Genomic DNA, 18,134 nt, shown 5'->3' with positions numbered 1-18,134 from the left:
TGAAATAAGATTTAGTCACGGATAATTAGCATCACGCGGCTTACTGATAAAAGCCACAAGTATTGTGACTTCATAAGCATATGAGTCATTCACTAGATGAAATGAAGCATAAGGAACATTTATTCATTCATTAATGTGATGTCTTTGTCACATCTGACAGCTGTGACGCGCTGTATGAGTGATCCTTAAAGGTATGATGTGTGCGCTAAAGGAAAGGAGCCTATGGTGAAAATGTATTCATGGCAGTGAATCATTTATCATGTAGTTTCCTGAGAGTAGATCTGTCATGGCAATTAAATGCTTCCGGTTGATACCAGCCATTTTGAAAACAGTTATTTAACATATGTGACACTTGTGACTATCAATGCAAAAAAACGCTAAGCAAGATCACTGTTTCCTACCTTTATACTCTCTCTAGATGAAGTTACTGATTTGTTAACACGATTTCTCAGCTGTGGCTCTGTCTGAACATTGAGTTCAGAAACACACACACACACACACACACACACACACACACCGAGACTGCTTTGTCTTAGCGAAGCCTTGGGAGCCCCTTTTTAACTAGTAAACACAACCATATTATTTTTCTTTACAATGCAAACAACCTCCCCCCAAGGCCAGCAGTGCTACTGATGTCACACCACATCCCCCTGTCACATGACCACACTTAACATGTTTACAAAAGCCCTGCATCCACCACCTGCCAGCTGTTGCCATAGCAGCCAGATTCCACACATGAGCAGCCTTCAGTCAACCAGCTCATATATTTGTGGGGGGGTGACTGACATGTCTGCTTCAGAACCAAATATTCCCACTGGGCTCCATGTGCATTTGATTAATTTCAATCACTAATACTGTGTTCTTTTGTATGGCTTTGTCAACGGTGTTTGTCAGAAAAGCATCTGGATCAAACACACAGAGGGTTATCACAAGCCATGTTAAGAATATGAAATGTAAATACAGACTTGCAAGTAATGACACAAGCTCTGTTCCTCTCAAGTGTAAAAAGGTATTGTTGGACGCATCTTCATAAGGTCCTCATTTTAAAAGCCAGTGGAATCCAATGCTTCAAATATTTAAGATTTTTGTTGTTGTTGAGCATATGTGAGCATGTGTGCTTATTTAGGATCAGTTCAGCCTGACAGACCATAACTACTCACATTTTTGATGGAACCAGGCTTGCTCTACCAGCCAGTCATCCATTTTCGTAAAAACAGTCTCTGACCTGTGAGCCATTCCTACATAGAGAGGAGCTAATCTCTTGTCTGTTGTCTTTATTTCCTTAATGTGTCACATCAGCAGAAGAAGCTGCATGTATAGCAGTGATTTAAGGTGGGTGGAGGTGTTACTTAATAAAGGATTGGCTGATGTGTGAGTTCTGCAGTGCCATCAGCATGTTATTGTCCCTAGGTGCCACCTATAGCATAGTTTTGCCATCCATACATCTCCAAGATGTCAAAGGCAGACACTTTTGCTGTGTCTTGCTTCCTCAGGAGGAAGTGTACTAAGAACGATCCCCGCCGTATCAAAGAGGAAGAGAACTCTTTAAATGGTACGACCGGGCTTTTCCAGGCTACAGCACAGCAAATGGGGATTCCTCTGCCTCCTCCCTACGAACCCGAGAGGGTGCGTTTTCGGTCCACAGATGGAACCCATGCAACATGCCAGGAGGGCACAGGAGTCACCACAGTTTGGAACTGCCTCCTCCCGTGACTTCTCCTTCTGGCTAGGTGGCTGACTGTGTTAGAGAGTAACAAGGTCACCAGCCTTTTTGACTTCTTCTGCATCGGAGAACCAAGCTGACTGCCAGTGACAGTAGTGCAGAGGAGCTATATGCGCCCCACAAGTTGCCCACCGACCGAGAGAGAGAGAGAGAGAAAAGGTCATACCCATTACAAAAGGAAAAATCTTTTCTTCTCCTACTTAATTATCTGAACCTGTGTATCTATGGAACACAGAGAGGAACCCGACCAGGTTTAACTGTCTCCTTTTCTCTCTAACTGATTTAAAGAAACAGCTGACATATTGAGGGTTTGCCTCAACTTTCCATTTGTTACCTTTCAACACATGTCAAAGCAATTGCTTCACTAGTGAGAAAGTATTGTTCCCCAAATAGGCTCCTTCTCTCTTTTGATCAAGAAGAGAGATGTCTCTTTTCACATCCTCCATCACCCTTCCTGATCATTACGTCGGAGAGGAGGAACTTGTGCATTCCACTCTCAGCAGGTTTCACACACAGCGGCCTCTAACAACACACTCATCTGATTCACCTGACAGTGGTGAGAACCCAGGGGTTTTGAACTCCATCACTTTGTGATGCACGCACTGCTTTCTTTCTCAGAAACAGCCTGTGATGAGCCATGTGAGATCAGATGTGATGATTCTGTTACACACTTTCCTGCTGTGACTCTCTATCTAGCATTAGTCTGCTTGGCTATAGCCGTGCAGTCTGCTTTTCCCACTAAGTGGGATTCTACAATTCAGCCACCAGTCGATATTTACCTGCATGCAGGCAAATTCTACAGAGGTCCTCTAATCCATCAAAGAGTGAGAAGGAAACTTAAACGTGCTGCTCTTCCAAGAGGCTTCATCAGTGTTACTTACTGGTGAGAGACCACAAGCATTTGAATCTCATTCACACAGCTTGTCACTCTCACAAGAGTTAACATTCCATGTGAGTTGTGAAGGTGGCGTGGCTTTCATGTCCTTCATCAGTGTCACTTGAATCAAGGTGTCAACTGGCATGAAAATGCCTGGTAGGGGAAGTCCCGATGTCATCCCGATGCCATCCCAATGACAGCTGAGTCTTGATCAGAAGAAGTTGTTTTTTGGCATTGTATTTATCTTTTTATGTTTGGTTGTGTCTTCCCTTCCTTGCCCATTCTTCAAATGTGTGGATACAGTCCATTTGGAGATTATGATGTACATGGACAACTTTCTGATTCTTTCCACCTCGATGATGCTGCTTATGTGATACATCACATGCCTTGGTTTTTCCATCTACAAAAAATGCACACTACTGTGAAATCAACACATACAGGAACTGCTCAAGCATGTGTTTTATTGTCGCCACTATCATGGCTGAGATGATAATGTCTCTCTTTTGCCATGCATCACCTCCAATACACCGTGCAACTAGGAAGCGTCTCCCATTACACCCAAGTATTCAAGCTGTGAGCTTCTGCTCCTTCGTAGGGCATGCCACCATCTAATTCAGAAGAAGGTGCAACCGTTGTCTCTGATGCTGCATACCTGTGGGGGTTAAGCAAAAGTGAGGCCTGTAAGATGGCTTAACCCACACAGCTGGAGTTACCAGTTAATTATCCAGATAACTATTATTTTTCACTCCTGGAGGGCCAATGCATGCAGAACACCAGCCAAGTGCAAGTAAACACCCACAGACACTATCACCATCTAATCACATACAGGTAATACATGCATAGACATAGAAGCACAAATAAACAATTGCTTTGGCAACAGACATGCTCTATCTCACACTGTCAGCACTGAGGTGACTCTGCAAAAACACTGACTGGCAAATACACTTTCTCTATATCCTCATGAAAGGGAATCAGTGCAAAATATAAGATGCTCTCTAGTTCTCTCTCTATCTGCGCGTGTGTGTATGTCTGTGATGGATTTTGTGCGTGGAGAAAATGGCAGATAGTTCTATATAAAGGCTACTATACAGGCTATCCACTGTGGCCAGGAATAGAACAAAGGATACAGGTAAACAGTGAAACAGTTATTTCTGTCTAGTAAAAACTGACTGAGAATTAGTGAAGGTATATGCTAGATAATGCTAGGGGGTTTGCTGGTACAACTAAGGCTGTTTTTCTTTTAGCAACCAAATGCATCTACTTCAGCAACAATGCTAATTTCTGTCTTCTTGTCATTTCAGGCAAGAAGAACTCCGTCCTGATGCACAAAGTTCAGCATGATCTGAACTCGGGTGTTTTCAACAACCAGGAGAACGAGATGATCCAGGAGATAGTTAAATATGATCGAGAAATGGTTCAACAGGTCGATGTACCACGCTCGCGGGCCATGTCCATGACACCTCCTCTGTACAGTGAAGGAGTCTTTAATCCTCCAGGTTCCTCCACCCATCCCCATAATTCCGCAATTGCCACTCTGCAGCAGGCCGTAGCCATGAACTTTTGTGCCCCCATGCAAGGGAACTTGATGGGAGTAGGGAACCTGCAGTCCCCAAAGATGGTGAGGAGATTCCAGGTGAAGGAAAGTGTGCCCAGCCCTGTTTCAGCTTCTCCACTGCAGTCTCAGTTCATTGCTTCTGGTGCCTTTGCTCCCATCCAGTCCAGCCCCCCTGTCCAGAGCCCGCTGACACTTGGAGGACGATCATTCCAGTATGGATCCAGTGCCCTGGCTGCTCCCACCTCAGGCTCCCAGCTTTCTCTAGCCCAGCAGCACATAGCCAGCCCCGCACACCGGCCCAGCACATACAAGAGTACTCATTCCTTGCAATTGGGTAGTTTGAGCCAAGACGCCAGGGCACTGTCAGCCTCTCAGCCCTCACTGCCTCATGAGGGGGGGCAAACAGGTGCCCCTAGTCCCCCCCAGTCTACAAGAGTCTCCTCTACTTCCATTGGACCCCCTCAGACCCCATCAGGTCACACAGGCATCCGGAGCGCTATACCACCTAAGGTGGTACTGCCCCACCAGATGTCTGTGGGGGCCATCCCTGTAGCATCCCTGCCTGGTTCTGTGCAGAGTTTTGGGGCTGGTGCAGCGATGGCAGTAGGGGGTGCAGGAACAGGTCTGGGGGACTCGGGACGACCCAAGAAGGACTCTATAGTGAGCCTTCCTGAGACAGACCACATCAGAGTCAGATCCAGGCTATCCTCAAACTTGTGATCTTAATTTAACTCTTCTGGGGGAAGTGGCTCAACGAGGGACTTGACTGCAGGAACACGGGGGATTTCTGTTCATTCTTCGACAGTTCCTCTTCTCTCTCTATTTTAGTTTGACTATCCGAATGTATGAATGTTGAGTGAGTGGCAGGAGGGAGAATCTGAGAGAAGACTGTTCGAACATAAATTCTGTATGGTGGTTTCTATTCGCAGTCGTAGTAGTTGCACAGTAGTGGTAAAGTAGCATCTTCCCATCTCCAATTCCTTTATTTACTTTATTTTACAACATAGTCATGGGCATATCTGCTTCACTATCCTCTCATTCACCTCATTTAATGCAAACTTTGGGTCCGATGGGACTAAAGGAAAATCAGGGACCTGCTTCAGATATCAGAAGTTGGCACTTTAATGGGTTTGTACTGTATCTACCACATTTTGTCAGTAGGCTGGCTGTAAAAAATGATCTTCTCACAAAGGCATAATTGTGGTTTTCATAAAAAGCCATAAAAAGTTGGAAGATTAAACATTTTTTGTGGTTCCTAAGTATTCCTAGACCTTTAGAGATAATATTCAATAATGACATTAATTTTAATATTTTTAGCATGTCTTTCCCCAGACTTGATATGAATGGATGAATGACTATATTTATAAGTCAAAATCAAGCATTTTCTGAATCTAGATGGCCCCTTTTGTAAGTCTTCCCTGCCTATGACAGTCCCCACCAATAAATAATTTATGTGACCTCCCTAGGATGTTCAGATCACAGACGATGATTATCCTTTATACTGAAATTACAGCTGTGGCACAAATTGTCTAGTTCCAGCCAAGCCAAATGTCTGCTGGTTTGTTTAATTTAAAGCTGTATCAATCAGTATTTGTTTTTATATTAACAGTGAATGAAATGACTAATGGTAGTGTGAGGGGAGTTGCTTGTAGTGATTAAGCCACAGAGAAATCACTCAGCTCTGCATCTCTATAGAGTTTTTTGGCTTTTCTTTAGCTCATTGTTTTGGCTTTAAAGCCAACAGATTTTCTGTACAGTTCAGTCTTACTGTATCACTCAACCCTGTTTCCAGTAGCAAAATGCAGCAGTTTTCAGCAGAAACTCTCCCTTAAACCCATTATGTGTGACCTACACATTTAGCAAGCTAAAGAACCAGATATCTTTCTCAGGAGTTGGTGAACCAGATCTAAAAGGCAAGTAAATATATAGAGATAGGTGGCCAGAAACATGACTCCAGTGGGACTATAATGTTGCTTGTGTGTAGTGGATATGTAAGTATCAGATTGTTTGCCAACATGTCTGCCATAACAACTTGATAAAGTAATAATATGTCAGGGCTGTCAGCTTGTTTTGCCGTTTATGTTCCCCTAAGTGGCATAACAAAATATAAATTAATTATTTTCTAACCATGAATCTCACATTTTTTGTAGCAGTTTGGGCATTGTGTCACTATGCCAAAGTCATTTCATGAAACTCCCACAAAACTCAACCTTACTGTAAACGCTACAGCTTTGATCGACATCCAAGGACAGTGCAGATACTTTGCAGGATGTATTTTGCAGTGTGGCTCTGTCATTAATGCCTCAATAAGGATTGCTACTGATTTGTGACCAAAAGCATTATAAAGGGAACCTTTTCTTCTGGACCTTACATTTTTTTCACCTCATCTGACTAATGCCTGAACCATTACTGGGTAATGAGAGTGGAAATTGGAATCCCTCGGGTGTGTTTGGGACTGTTATTATTCTCCTCTGATTGGATTTTATTATTCAGAGCCAATAATGAGTTCTTCTTCTATGATCATTTTGCATTTTCATTTTGTTTAGTTTCAGTTCCTGCGTTGTTATCCACCTTGAGAGTCATCACCGGGAAAAAAAGTTGAAGGTTTGTAAGTATTTTTAAACAGTGTTTTTGAGGTCTGTTGTGTTATTGTTTTATGCCCAAATTATGCCCTGTGGAACCTATTTGGATGCTTGAAAAAATTATTAATACAGAGGCTCGTTATGAGAATAGTGTTTAACTGAACTTCACATTGTGTCCTGGAGGCACTGTCTTAGGACAGGAAATGCATTTAGGAACTAAATAAGTTTATAGACTTTTATACTTCTTTAGAATGCACACAGTAGAGGAATGCAGGCGGCAGGATGAATTGCAAAAAAGGGTCAGTAGCTAAACCTACACCACAGGCAGATATTAGTAACTCTAATGATCCCAAACAACCACACAATTTAAATAAAAGCTGAAGAATGATCAGAGTGGAACCAAATTTACTTTTGTATGCGGTTTCAAAAATGTTAAGCTATGAACGACGTGTCAAAGACTGAATTATTCACACTAACTAAACGTGCTAATCAGAGAATACTACACTAAACCCATTCAGTCATATTAACAGCAATAATGGTTTGAAAAAGAGTAAGTGGCCACTCTATGCAGATGAAGTTCTGTTGTGTCATTAAGGTGTTGATGGAGATGCAATATTTCACCTTTTGGATTCATTTCCCAAACTTGACTGAGAATTGGCTTAAAGTCTGTTTTTGGAAGAACTTGAACTGATATTTAGTTTTCAATCTGCGCTCTTTAGTGACAATAACGTGATTGACATGGTTGCTATTTCTATGTGTAAACATCATTATGTAAACCAGACTATTTATTTATTTAGCCTAGTTCACTGTAACTGTAGACATAAAGAAAATGTTTGAAAATGAAATATCTTTTTAATCTTTGACAAAATGCATATTATTATCTGGTATGAACCCATATAGTTAAAACAGAACAAATCTGTTTGCATTACAGAAGACGTATAACTTTTTCTTCTACAGTCGCTCACAGTGCTACCCACAGTTTGTATATAATCCTGTGCCAGCTGCTGTGAGGCCTGCATGGTTTCTTCTATTGTGTATGTTTTATTTGTTTATTCATTTTTCGAATCTCACTCCTCAGTCCATTTGCAAATCCTGGTTCTTTGACCAATGCTGCTTTTTGATTTGTTTTACCTTCTATGTCATTACCTTTGACATCTAATTAGCATGTTGCCCAGAACTCTGTAAATGCACTTTTCCCTCTTTCTGCAACTTTACAAACATATTTAGTCTTATGTAAATGTTACAACAGTACAGCTGTTCAACTTTTTCAGGATGATGTCTGTACCACCCACACACAGACACACGCACCACAGACACACACACACACACACACACACACACACACACACACACACACACACACACACACACACACACACAGCTGCCAAGTTTTGTGCTATAAAATGTTTTTTTTCAAATACTTTCTTCATAGTTCCTAATTTTTCTGTGATATTCTAACGATACAGCTTATTCACAGTTAAAACTATTTACCATTCCAGTGTGTCTTTTGGCTTTATCAATGACTGTAAAGCATGGAGATTCAGAGTGGTTAAAAACCTACAAGGGCTGTTTATTTGGATTAAGCGATGATGTGACTTTGTCTCTAACTTTGGCACCCAACCCACTTATTCACACTAATGAGTTCAGATTAGTTCTCTCTTATTGGACGATAACGACTACAGCAACACTGAAAAATATGTAAAAAAAAGAATTTATATTGGTTGTTTCTGTATTTACCAAGATATAATACAATTCAATATCAAAGCCTTCTGTATTAATTTATTTCCTTTACATTCCTGACTTTTGTTGGCTTAACTCTTTCTTGCTTTCTTTCTCAGGTCCTAGACCTGTTAGTGACACTCAATAATACAGTGACTTAATACAAAACCAACACCAATACCAAAACCAATCCTAAACACTACAGACTAATGTAGGCTGGATAATGTGCACTGAGATCTTCACCAGTAACCATGAATTCCCTTGAATCAAACAGGCCACCCAAGGCAGTCGCTGTCTGTGAAATCAGACTCGAACAGTGCAGTACAAGCGTTTCTGTGTCAGATACCTGATTTTCTTTTTCTGAGCCACTCTACAGTTGTCACATCCCATAACATGTACTGTGCTTACCTAGTGCCTAGCATATACTGTAGTCTCCACATACATGTACTATATTCTTTGTGTGTGGCTGTAATGAAAATGCAAGCTCCTCAATACAAACATCACTGTCAATTACATCCCACTGCAGTACATGTAAAAAGGGAAATAAATTGTATTTGAATACAGATTGATTCCACTGCTTCATGTTTAGACAAATAATCTTGGGTTAGCATATTGGAAAGGCACAAACAGGTTATGATAATTTTGCATATTCTTAATAGAAATAAGCATCTTAATGCAATAAAGAGATGTGACGATGAAAGTTTCTGCTTTCTGTTAGTCATGATATTATGTGTCAAAGTTGCAATGGCCTCTGAATCTTTGTTATGGATTGTTTTCATTTAATATCAGATTTTATGCCTGGTTATCACTAGAAAAATACCCTTCAAACTCAGTAAAAGATTGCAATATTTCTTGTGTGGAATAGTGGATTCACATGGTTTTTGAATGCTGTCATTATAAAATGTGACATTTTTTTTTAAACCCTTCTTATGTGCAGTTGTCAATATTTTAAGATTTGCGACAAGACAAGCTGAAACTTGCAACTACTTGAAATGTGTCGGTCTGAAGCGTTCTGAAACCTGTCAGTTTACAACACACTCTCTGATTCACTGCTTTGTTTTAACTCTCCAGCTCGCTCAACCTATTGACCCTCACTGCTCTCTCGCGCCCATTGGCTGCCTCCATCCAAAACAGTTGAAAGACTTGGCCAGCTGACTTCAGGTGATTGACTATTGAAACAGGTGAAGCCTGAAAAGTGAAGCCAATGTGAAGTGCCTTAAACCTGCATTCTATCTAATTTCCAGCAGGGGGTGACTCCACTGACTCCAAAAATAAGTCCTTTTCTATAGAAGTCTATAGGGAAATTACCCTAATTCTCACTTGATTTATTAACTCAATAAACAGTTTCCTAATGAGTTTATGGTCTCAATTGCTAGTTTCAGTCTTCTTCAATACAGCATGATGTTCATTTTGTAAATTTATTTTTAAATTGACAATAAAGGAGGGGGTGCTTTAGGGGCGTGGCAAAACGTAGAGCTGTCAATCAATGACTGAGGCTTAGCAAAGCGTATCCATGGCCCTGTGTACACTAAAATAGCCGTTAACTTGTTTTCATCTTAAACTTTGACCCTCACTGTGTGCTCACTGCATCAAAGGTAATTGAAACGTTTTGGCATTTCTTTAAACCAATCACAATCATCTCTGGCAGTGCTAAGTGACGGACACAATGACGGTGCCTCTGCAAAATAGCCTTGGGAAGGAACTTGTTTTGGTGGAACGTGTACGTTCATAAGTTGTTTTAGTCGTGCAACGTGTGGATCATCCGGCCTAAATAGAGGGACGTCCAGCGGAATTTCTGGCGGCACCTGAACAATCCCAGAAGTGGAACGTCGTCGATATAGACTACCATTCTGCCAAACAAGCTAGCTAGATAGCGCTAGCGTTAGCTGGTAACTTAAAGTGCCCATATTATGCTCATTTTCAGGTTCATAATTGTATTTTAAGGTGGTACCAGAATAGGTTTACATGGTTTCATTTTCAAAAAAACACCATATTTGTGTTGTACTGCACAGCTCTCTCTCACTGCTGCAGATCCTCTTTTCACCTGGTCTCTGTTTTAGCTACAGAGTGAGACCTCTTTTCTTCTTCTGTACTATCTTTGATTGCACTCGCACGTGTGTAGTACATGCACTGTAGCTCAGATGTACATCATGTCAGCTAGCTAGCTCCATAGACAGTAAAAGAAAGGCTGTTTCTCCAACTTCGGTCAGTTACAAGGCAGGATTAGCTGGGAGACTTCTAAATGAGGGCGCACATGGAAGTAGTTCTTTTGTAGATTATGGTGTTACTTGTGTGTGTTGCTATTGAGAACGAGGTAGCATGCTAGCGTTAGCATTAGTGTTAGCATGCTACGAGCTAACGGTTGCGGTTAGCCAGCTCGTTTCGGCTTGTGACGTCACAAGCTGTGCCAATTTTGAACAGCTCACCCAGAGACTGAAGGCAGGACACATTCAGAAACCGTATCTCACTCAAAACAGCATGGATGGATTTTTTTCGAAGTTTGTATGCGTGTGGAAGCACCAGAGACACAAAGAAATACTCCAAATCCCAGAAAAAGTGTTTTTTTCATAATATGGGCACTTTAAGAGAGAGTCTGCCTATGATGAAACAGCTCTGTGTACTGCTGTACATGCTGACGAAACGGCACCAGTACCCGGAGGTCCACATATCCCTACCAGTAAAGCTCAGCTAAGACCTGCATCAGAAGGGTTGAAAATTGGCAACTTTCCCTATTTGGCTTTTAGCGAAGCGCAGCGCCATTAAAACCATAAACACTGGCTAGAGCGGTCACCCTTTCCAGCTCCACCCTTTTGTCCAAATATGGTCACTTCTGGCTCCAAAATACCAAGATGGTGACGACCAAAATGCAAACTAATGGCTTCAAAATGGCAGTCCCCCAACCAATGGGTGACATCACTGATGCTACGTCCATTATTTCAATGGTTCTAATTTGACAAGCTGAGTCGCAGGCGACACCATCAGCTGTTGCCAGATGTACGATAATGATCGTCTTATATTGTTGCTGGTCAGGCTGCCAGACTTTTCTCTGCACACTTAGGAAAGATGGACTCCAAAGGGGAAACAAAAAATATTTGAAACACTTGTGTATGTTAAAGAGTTATATTAGAGAGTTATATTGTTGCATACATTAGATTTAAACATCTGAAGGAAGACACTCTTTTTAAAAAAAAAAAAAAAAAGGACTCTGAAAACATTCTTCTAAGCAGGTCCAGTTCACTGAAGCATCGCTGCATCAGGCACCAGATCACCAGAATCAACCCCTAATCACTCCCTGTCATTCAGAATAAAGGTCACACTGACACACACACACACACACACACACACACCTGCCAAGACTGTACCACCTGTCTCTCTCTCCCAATCACCAGCGCACCCTCTCCACAGGGCTGCCTCCTGCTTCCTCTCCCCGGCTGACAGAGAAAGAGAGCTCTGGCCCCACTTGCTCCCTCCAGGACTGTATGTACACTCTGCCCCCCTGCTAGAGCTGCTGAGTGCTGGCCACTCATGAAGCCACGGGGCAGGAGATAGCCCAGAAGAACCCAGGAGCCTGGCAGGGAAATCAAAGTGCTCTCAGTGAGAATGATTGGTCAGCTATCTAAGAGTGGCTTCCAGCTCTGGTATGCCTGACAGATAGCGACCAACACTTCCATAACATCCCCTTTCTGATGATCCTGTGGCTGGAATGAAGATCTCCCTGAAAGCCCCACACTACAGTCTACGCTTGATGTGACACATCACATTTCATATGAGCAAACATTTTGTCATGTTTGTCATGCCAAATAATCTGCACGTTCTATGTCCATTTCTGGTCATGATAGGCTGGAGCCTATCCTAGCATGCTTTGGGCGGAAAACAGGGAAACACCCCCCAACCCACGCTATAACACAAGGGTAACACAGATAGGACAATCACATTCACACTTACTAGCAATTTCAAGCCTCCACTTGAATCACATCGAGTTGTCGGCAGAAAACAGACAACCTGGATGAAGAACGTGACTCCACACTAAACCACAATGAACGGACACTAGCTGTTGTTACCAACTAAGCTTTCACTCTCAAGACAACACAATTCACAATTCAAATCAAAGACATTGCAGCAGAAGTCACACCTAAAATATTGAGATGTAAGTAAAACTCTTCCAGGCCAGAGGAAAGGTATGCAAAAAAAGAGGTATGTATACAGGCAACAGCAGTGAGTTAATCCTCACACTTGCCTTAATTAAGTTTAACCATATGCAGGAAGTGCCTTACCTTATGAAGTAGAGCATCAAAGTGGTGAAAGTCCTGTGTCTATGCAAGGCTCTCTGATTGTTTCCTGAAGCTTAGTGATATGAACAGGCAGTGATCTTTCAAAAAGTCTTCTTCGGCAGGTGGAATTTGCTTACATGTCATGGAGGTGTAGATGCTCCATGACTATTAGCCTTTTTCCAGAGATTTCAGCCTCATCCCCCAGTCATTAGCAGCAGCAGACAGCTCAGCAAACTCTATCCACTGATAAAGACTGTTGAAAGCTCTAGGAAAAGCTAGTAAGTACGTACAACTTTTTAAAAATGTATTGAAATTGTCAGATATACCACATATTAGCTAATGTTAAAATGAACATAACCTTTGCAAGGTAACCATGTTAAACAAAAGAGAACAAGAGAGGCTAACTAGAAAATGCATTTCCTGCGGAAAATACTTGTGAAGGTGAAGTAGTGAGAATAGTTGGAAAAGTGGGAATGGTTTTAATTAGTAAGAACTTCATTGAAATGTTGAATAATACCAATAATGTATTAAACTAAAGTTTTTTTAAAAGGAAAAGTCATAGTATAGCATGTTGAAAAGTCATAGTATAGGTATGTAAAAAAGGTGATAAGAAGTCATATTATGGCATGTCGAAAAAAGGGATGAAAAAGTCATAGTATAGTATGTCGAAAAAAACCATTAAAGCGCCCATATTATGCTCATTTTCAGGTTCATAATTGTATTTTAAGGTTGTACCAGAATAGGTTTACATGGTTTAATTTTCAAAAAACATCATATTTTTGTTGTACTGCACAGCTCTCTCTCACTGCTGCAGATCCTCTTTTCAGCTGATCTCTGTTTTAGCTACAGAGTGAGACCTCTTTTCTTCTTCTTCTTCTTCTTCTTCTGTACTATATTTGATTGCACTTGCACGTGTGCAGTAGCTCAGATGTAGATCATGTCAGCTAGCTAGCTCCATAGACAGTAAAAGAAAGGCTGTTTCTCCAACTTCTGTCAGTTACAAGGCAGGATTAGCTGGGAGACTTCTAGTGATAAAAATGTCATAGAATAGTATGTCGAAAAAAGTTATAGAAAAAGTCATATTATAGTATGTCAAAAAACGTCATTAAAAAGTCATACTATAGTATGTCGAAAAAAGTGAAAAACATTGTGAGAAGGGCCAGCCCGGACTGTGTTTCGACCCTGGGTCTCAGCTTGCAGCGACTAATTGTTTGTTGGCAGCACTGTTAACCACCATGCCAATGTGCAACCGAAGAATATATGTTGAAACAGTGATGGCATTGTATGTTGAAAAAAGCACATTAAAAGTATAGTATGTTTAAAAAGGAATAAAAAAATCATAGTATAGCATGTCGAAAAAAGTCATAGTATGGTTTGTCGAAAAAAGTGAAATCAAAGTCCTGGTGTAGTATGTCGAAAAAAGTGATATCAAAGTGATATTATGGTATGTCGAAAAAAGCCATTAAAAAGTCAACATGTAGTATATCGAAAAAAGTCATAGTATGTCAAAAAAAACATCATGAAAAGGGCCAGACTGGACCGGGTATTGAACCTGGGTCAGAGTCTGCAGTGACAACTTACTTGTTGCCTGAGGCTGCAGTGCTGACCACTGAGACAGCATGCCACATACAAAATTAAAGTTGAAAACAGTCATAGCATAGTTTGTCGAAAAAAATAAAAATATAGTATTTCGAAAAAATGCATAAAAAAAGTCATAGTATAGTTTGTCATAGTCTGTCGAAAAAAGTGAGAAGGGCCAGCCTGGACTGAGTAACAACGCTGGGTCAGAGTCTACAGTTACTACTTGCTCATTGCTTGTTGGCACCATTGCTTGTTGAGCCAGTGTGCCACCAAAGAATTTATGTTGTATGTATGTTGTAACAGCATAGTCATAGTATAGTATGTTAAAAAAAAGTCATTGTATGGTATGTCGAAAACAGTGAAATCAAAGTCATAGTTATGTATGTTGAAAAAAGCCATTAAAAAATCCTAGTATGGTATGTTGAAAAAAGTCTAAATATTGTATGTCAAAAAAGTGATAAAGTCATGGTATAGTATGTTGAAAAAAGTCATTAAAAAGTTACAGTGTAATATGTCAAAAAAAAAGTCATAAAAAAGTCATAGTATGTATTTGAGATTAACTGAAAGAGCCCTGGTACACTTCCCATAGAAGAAGCCTGAAATAAGCTTAAACAATACGTGGTATCAATATAATGACCTCAACATGACCACCAGAAAGCATTTGCGAACAAACTGATATATATTATTTGTTAAAAATGTGGGCATATCAATGATTTGAAAAACTCGTACTCTGTGCTTCCGCCAAAAATGTCGGCCGACCGTTGGCAGAAAAGGCGGTCGGACTGATCAGTCAGCTCCTGTCTCCCCGAGTGGGTCAAAAAAGTGCCTCGGAACACACCGAAGCAACTCTGACTTGAGCATACATTATGTGCGTGACGTAATACGTATCCATAACAGCAGGCGGCGCTATTCTGTATTGTCGCCCAAAAGATGAAAACCTAAAATGACGGAACATGTCTCTAGACCTAGTAAACACAGAGCACGCTGTCGTCAGTCATTGTTTTCATCAGAGAGTGTTGATAGTTGTCAAGAAGGATCGTTGTTGTCATTACTCACCGAACGGAAGAAAATACGATGGCTAGTAAAAAGAAGATACTGGCGTTATCAGCTCCGTTTTTTTCGTGCACTGATTCGCTAGTCAAAGGCTAGCACTCCACCAATCAGATTGGTCATTGAGGCCGACTGCCCACTGGCCGATTCAACAAGTCAAATCGGCCAAAATGAACGCTGACGGCTCCTCCGACTGACGACAGCACAGAACACACCGAACAGACTCAAGTCACCGACCTCGCCAGACTGTCTGACGGCCGATAATTGGGTTGGTGTGTCAGCGCCTTAAGCAGGGCTGTCAATGAAGGAATGCTTGTGGCTATTATCATGTGAAGGCTCACTGAGCCATATGTATAAGTCCAATTGCTTAAATGAGTAAAGAGCCACTAAACTTAAGTAGTGATAACACAAAAACTGTAAAAGATATCAAAAAACAGTAGCATTTAGAAGTGGAAGAAGCTGGATAGAGGATTGAAAGATTGCTCCATTGACTTTCAATGTAAAAAGAAAAAAGCTTAATATTTTAAAAACTATAAATGGTGGAGAAATACAAGCGCAAAGGTCCTTAAAGAGCTGAACATTTGATATTTGAATGGTTTTTGTATCTTAAAGTATGCAGAAGTAGTAGGCGACCGAAAATTTTAGGGACAAATCGGATAACAATACTGTGAATTTGGCTGAATCAGCATTCACACAATAAACAAAACTACTTTCTACTGTAGCATTAAATAAGACAATTTAACTACATAACATCTTCTTAAAATCTAAAATTATAGTATGACACAATGTAGAGTTTAGAAAGACAGTAAAGAACAAAAACATTCTGTCTAAATCTGGCTTCCCTAAATATTATCACAGACTGAATTTATATTAGATGCACGTCCAGAGACTTTTAAGCACTGATATGACTTGTTGAGGTCTCTTGATAGGACAAGAGACATCAACATATACAGAGGCTAAAACTGTGTAGGCTCAAAGGGGAAAACAACATTTTAAAAAGGAAGTAAAATTTTATTCTCTCAAGAGACGTCAGAACTCACTTTCAGAACACATCACTTTTGCACTATTTATTTTCCTAATACAGAACCATCATCACCAAGACGTGATAATCTCTGGAGAGGACCTGTAATGGAAGCTCTCGAACTATTTCCTGCTACAAGCTCCATTACGGCTCCATTACTGCAGGTTGGACCAGTGCAGCTCTCCAATTTAACAACAGACATCCTTGGAATCACCCCAGAGAAACGGAGACAGGCCCATCAAGAATTTTGCTGTAAGGACATCTTCAATATCCTATTTACTCCCTCTGCCAAAGTCAACGGTAGGTAACACACACACGTCATCTCAACAAAAACTGTTAACTGTATGTGTTCCCCTGCTCTTCCGCACTTACCCTTCTATATGTTCTGCCAATTTAACTGATGTACTGCCAGCATTTTAAAGCCAATATATAGCAGTCCCTCTGGCACGAGTCACAGCTATTGATTGAGACACTTAGGCTATACCCTCAGCATCTATCCATCCTTCTACCCATGACCACTCCTTGGTGTTGAGCTCAGGTCACATAGTGCAGTACATTTTTTTTCTCAGCCGTGTATCAGAGGCTAAGTTGTGAAATGTTATATGTGTCAAGTATGTGCGATCCTGAGAGCACTTTGCAGAAAAGATCTCTGTCCTTGACAACTGGCCTCAAAGAGACGAGGGGAGAGGAGAGACGTGCTGGGCCGACACTTGCTGGAAGGCCACCTTGGCAGTTTGACTTTGCATTTAGATGGTGGCAGGTTTAGCGTGAAGGACACTTTAACTGATTCGCTTTATCAGCTGAGTTGAGAAAAGGAAGGTTAAATAAGAATGGAAATTTACTGTTTATAAGTGTGATGTGAAATATGCTTATTTGCTTTCTTCCTGAGTTACATGAGAAGATCAATATCACTCTCAGGTCTACACTGCAAGCAGTAGGTTAGCTTAGTTTAGCATTACAGGCCAGCACACACCAGTATTTAAAGGAACACGCCGACTTATTGGGACTTTAGCTTTTTCACCGTGACCCCCAGAGTTAGATAAGTCCATACATACCCTTCTCATCTCCGTGCGCGTTGTAGCTCTTTCCGACGGCTCCACCGGTAGCTTAGCCTAGCACAGATCCTGAAAGTAATTGGTTCCAACTAGCCTACTGCTCCGAATAAGTGACAAAATAACGCCAACATTTTCCTATTTACATGTTGTGATTTGTATAGTCACAGTGTGTACAAATAACAAGGTCACATGAGACACAGACATCTTCTAACCGTATATAAACTGGGAACTATATTCTCAGAAAGGCGAAGCACTGCTACTTGCACCTGAGAAGCACCGGACAGAGAGTAGAAATGCTTCGCTTTTCTGAGACTATAGTTCCCAGTTTATATACGGAGATGAGAAGGGTATGTATGGACTTATCTAACTCTGGGGTTTACGGTGAATAAGCCAAAGTCCCAATAAGTCGGCGTGTTCCTTTAAAACAGCATAGCCATGAATCGCTACGATCAGAGGTCTGCTCAAGGAGGCAAAATAAATGAGCGTAAAGTTAAATTGTGGTGAACTTTGAGGTGTAATTTGCACCGCTAACCAAGCTAATGTCACTTTGTGGTGTGACTGCTGGAAACGGGGTGAACCAGCTGGCCTCATTTATACAGAAATACAAACAAAATATAAAATGTCAATTAGCGATAGGTGGATTTTGTTGCCTTCGGACAAAGCCAATCAAGCATATTTCCTTCTGCTAACTGTTTATGCT

At 41.0% G+C, this 18,134-nt stretch overlaps 1 protein-coding gene across 1 annotated transcript in view; it reads left to right on the top strand.

Annotated features, from left to right (window-relative positions):
- hcn2b (hyperpolarization activated cyclic nucleotide-gated potassium channel 2b) overlaps positions 1–4,875 on the top strand; it is a 37,052-nt gene extending 32,177 nt beyond the window's left edge. Inside the window, exon 8 of the mRNA XM_078258183.1 lies at positions 3,902–4,875. Within this exon, the coding sequence (XP_078114309.1) occupies positions 3,902–4,875 (974 nt within the window). The remainder of the gene's footprint in view (positions 1–3,901) is intronic.
- Positions 4,876–18,134: the final 13,259 nt, after the last annotated feature.

This window comes from Sander vitreus, chromosome 9, assembly GCF_031162955.1.
Source record: "Sander vitreus isolate 19-12246 chromosome 9, sanVit1, whole genome shotgun sequence".
Lineage (NCBI taxonomy): Eukaryota > Metazoa > Chordata > Actinopteri > Perciformes > Percidae > Sander > Sander vitreus.
Note: the sequence above shows the minus strand (reverse complement) of the source record. Positions and strands in the feature narration are given on the sequence as shown.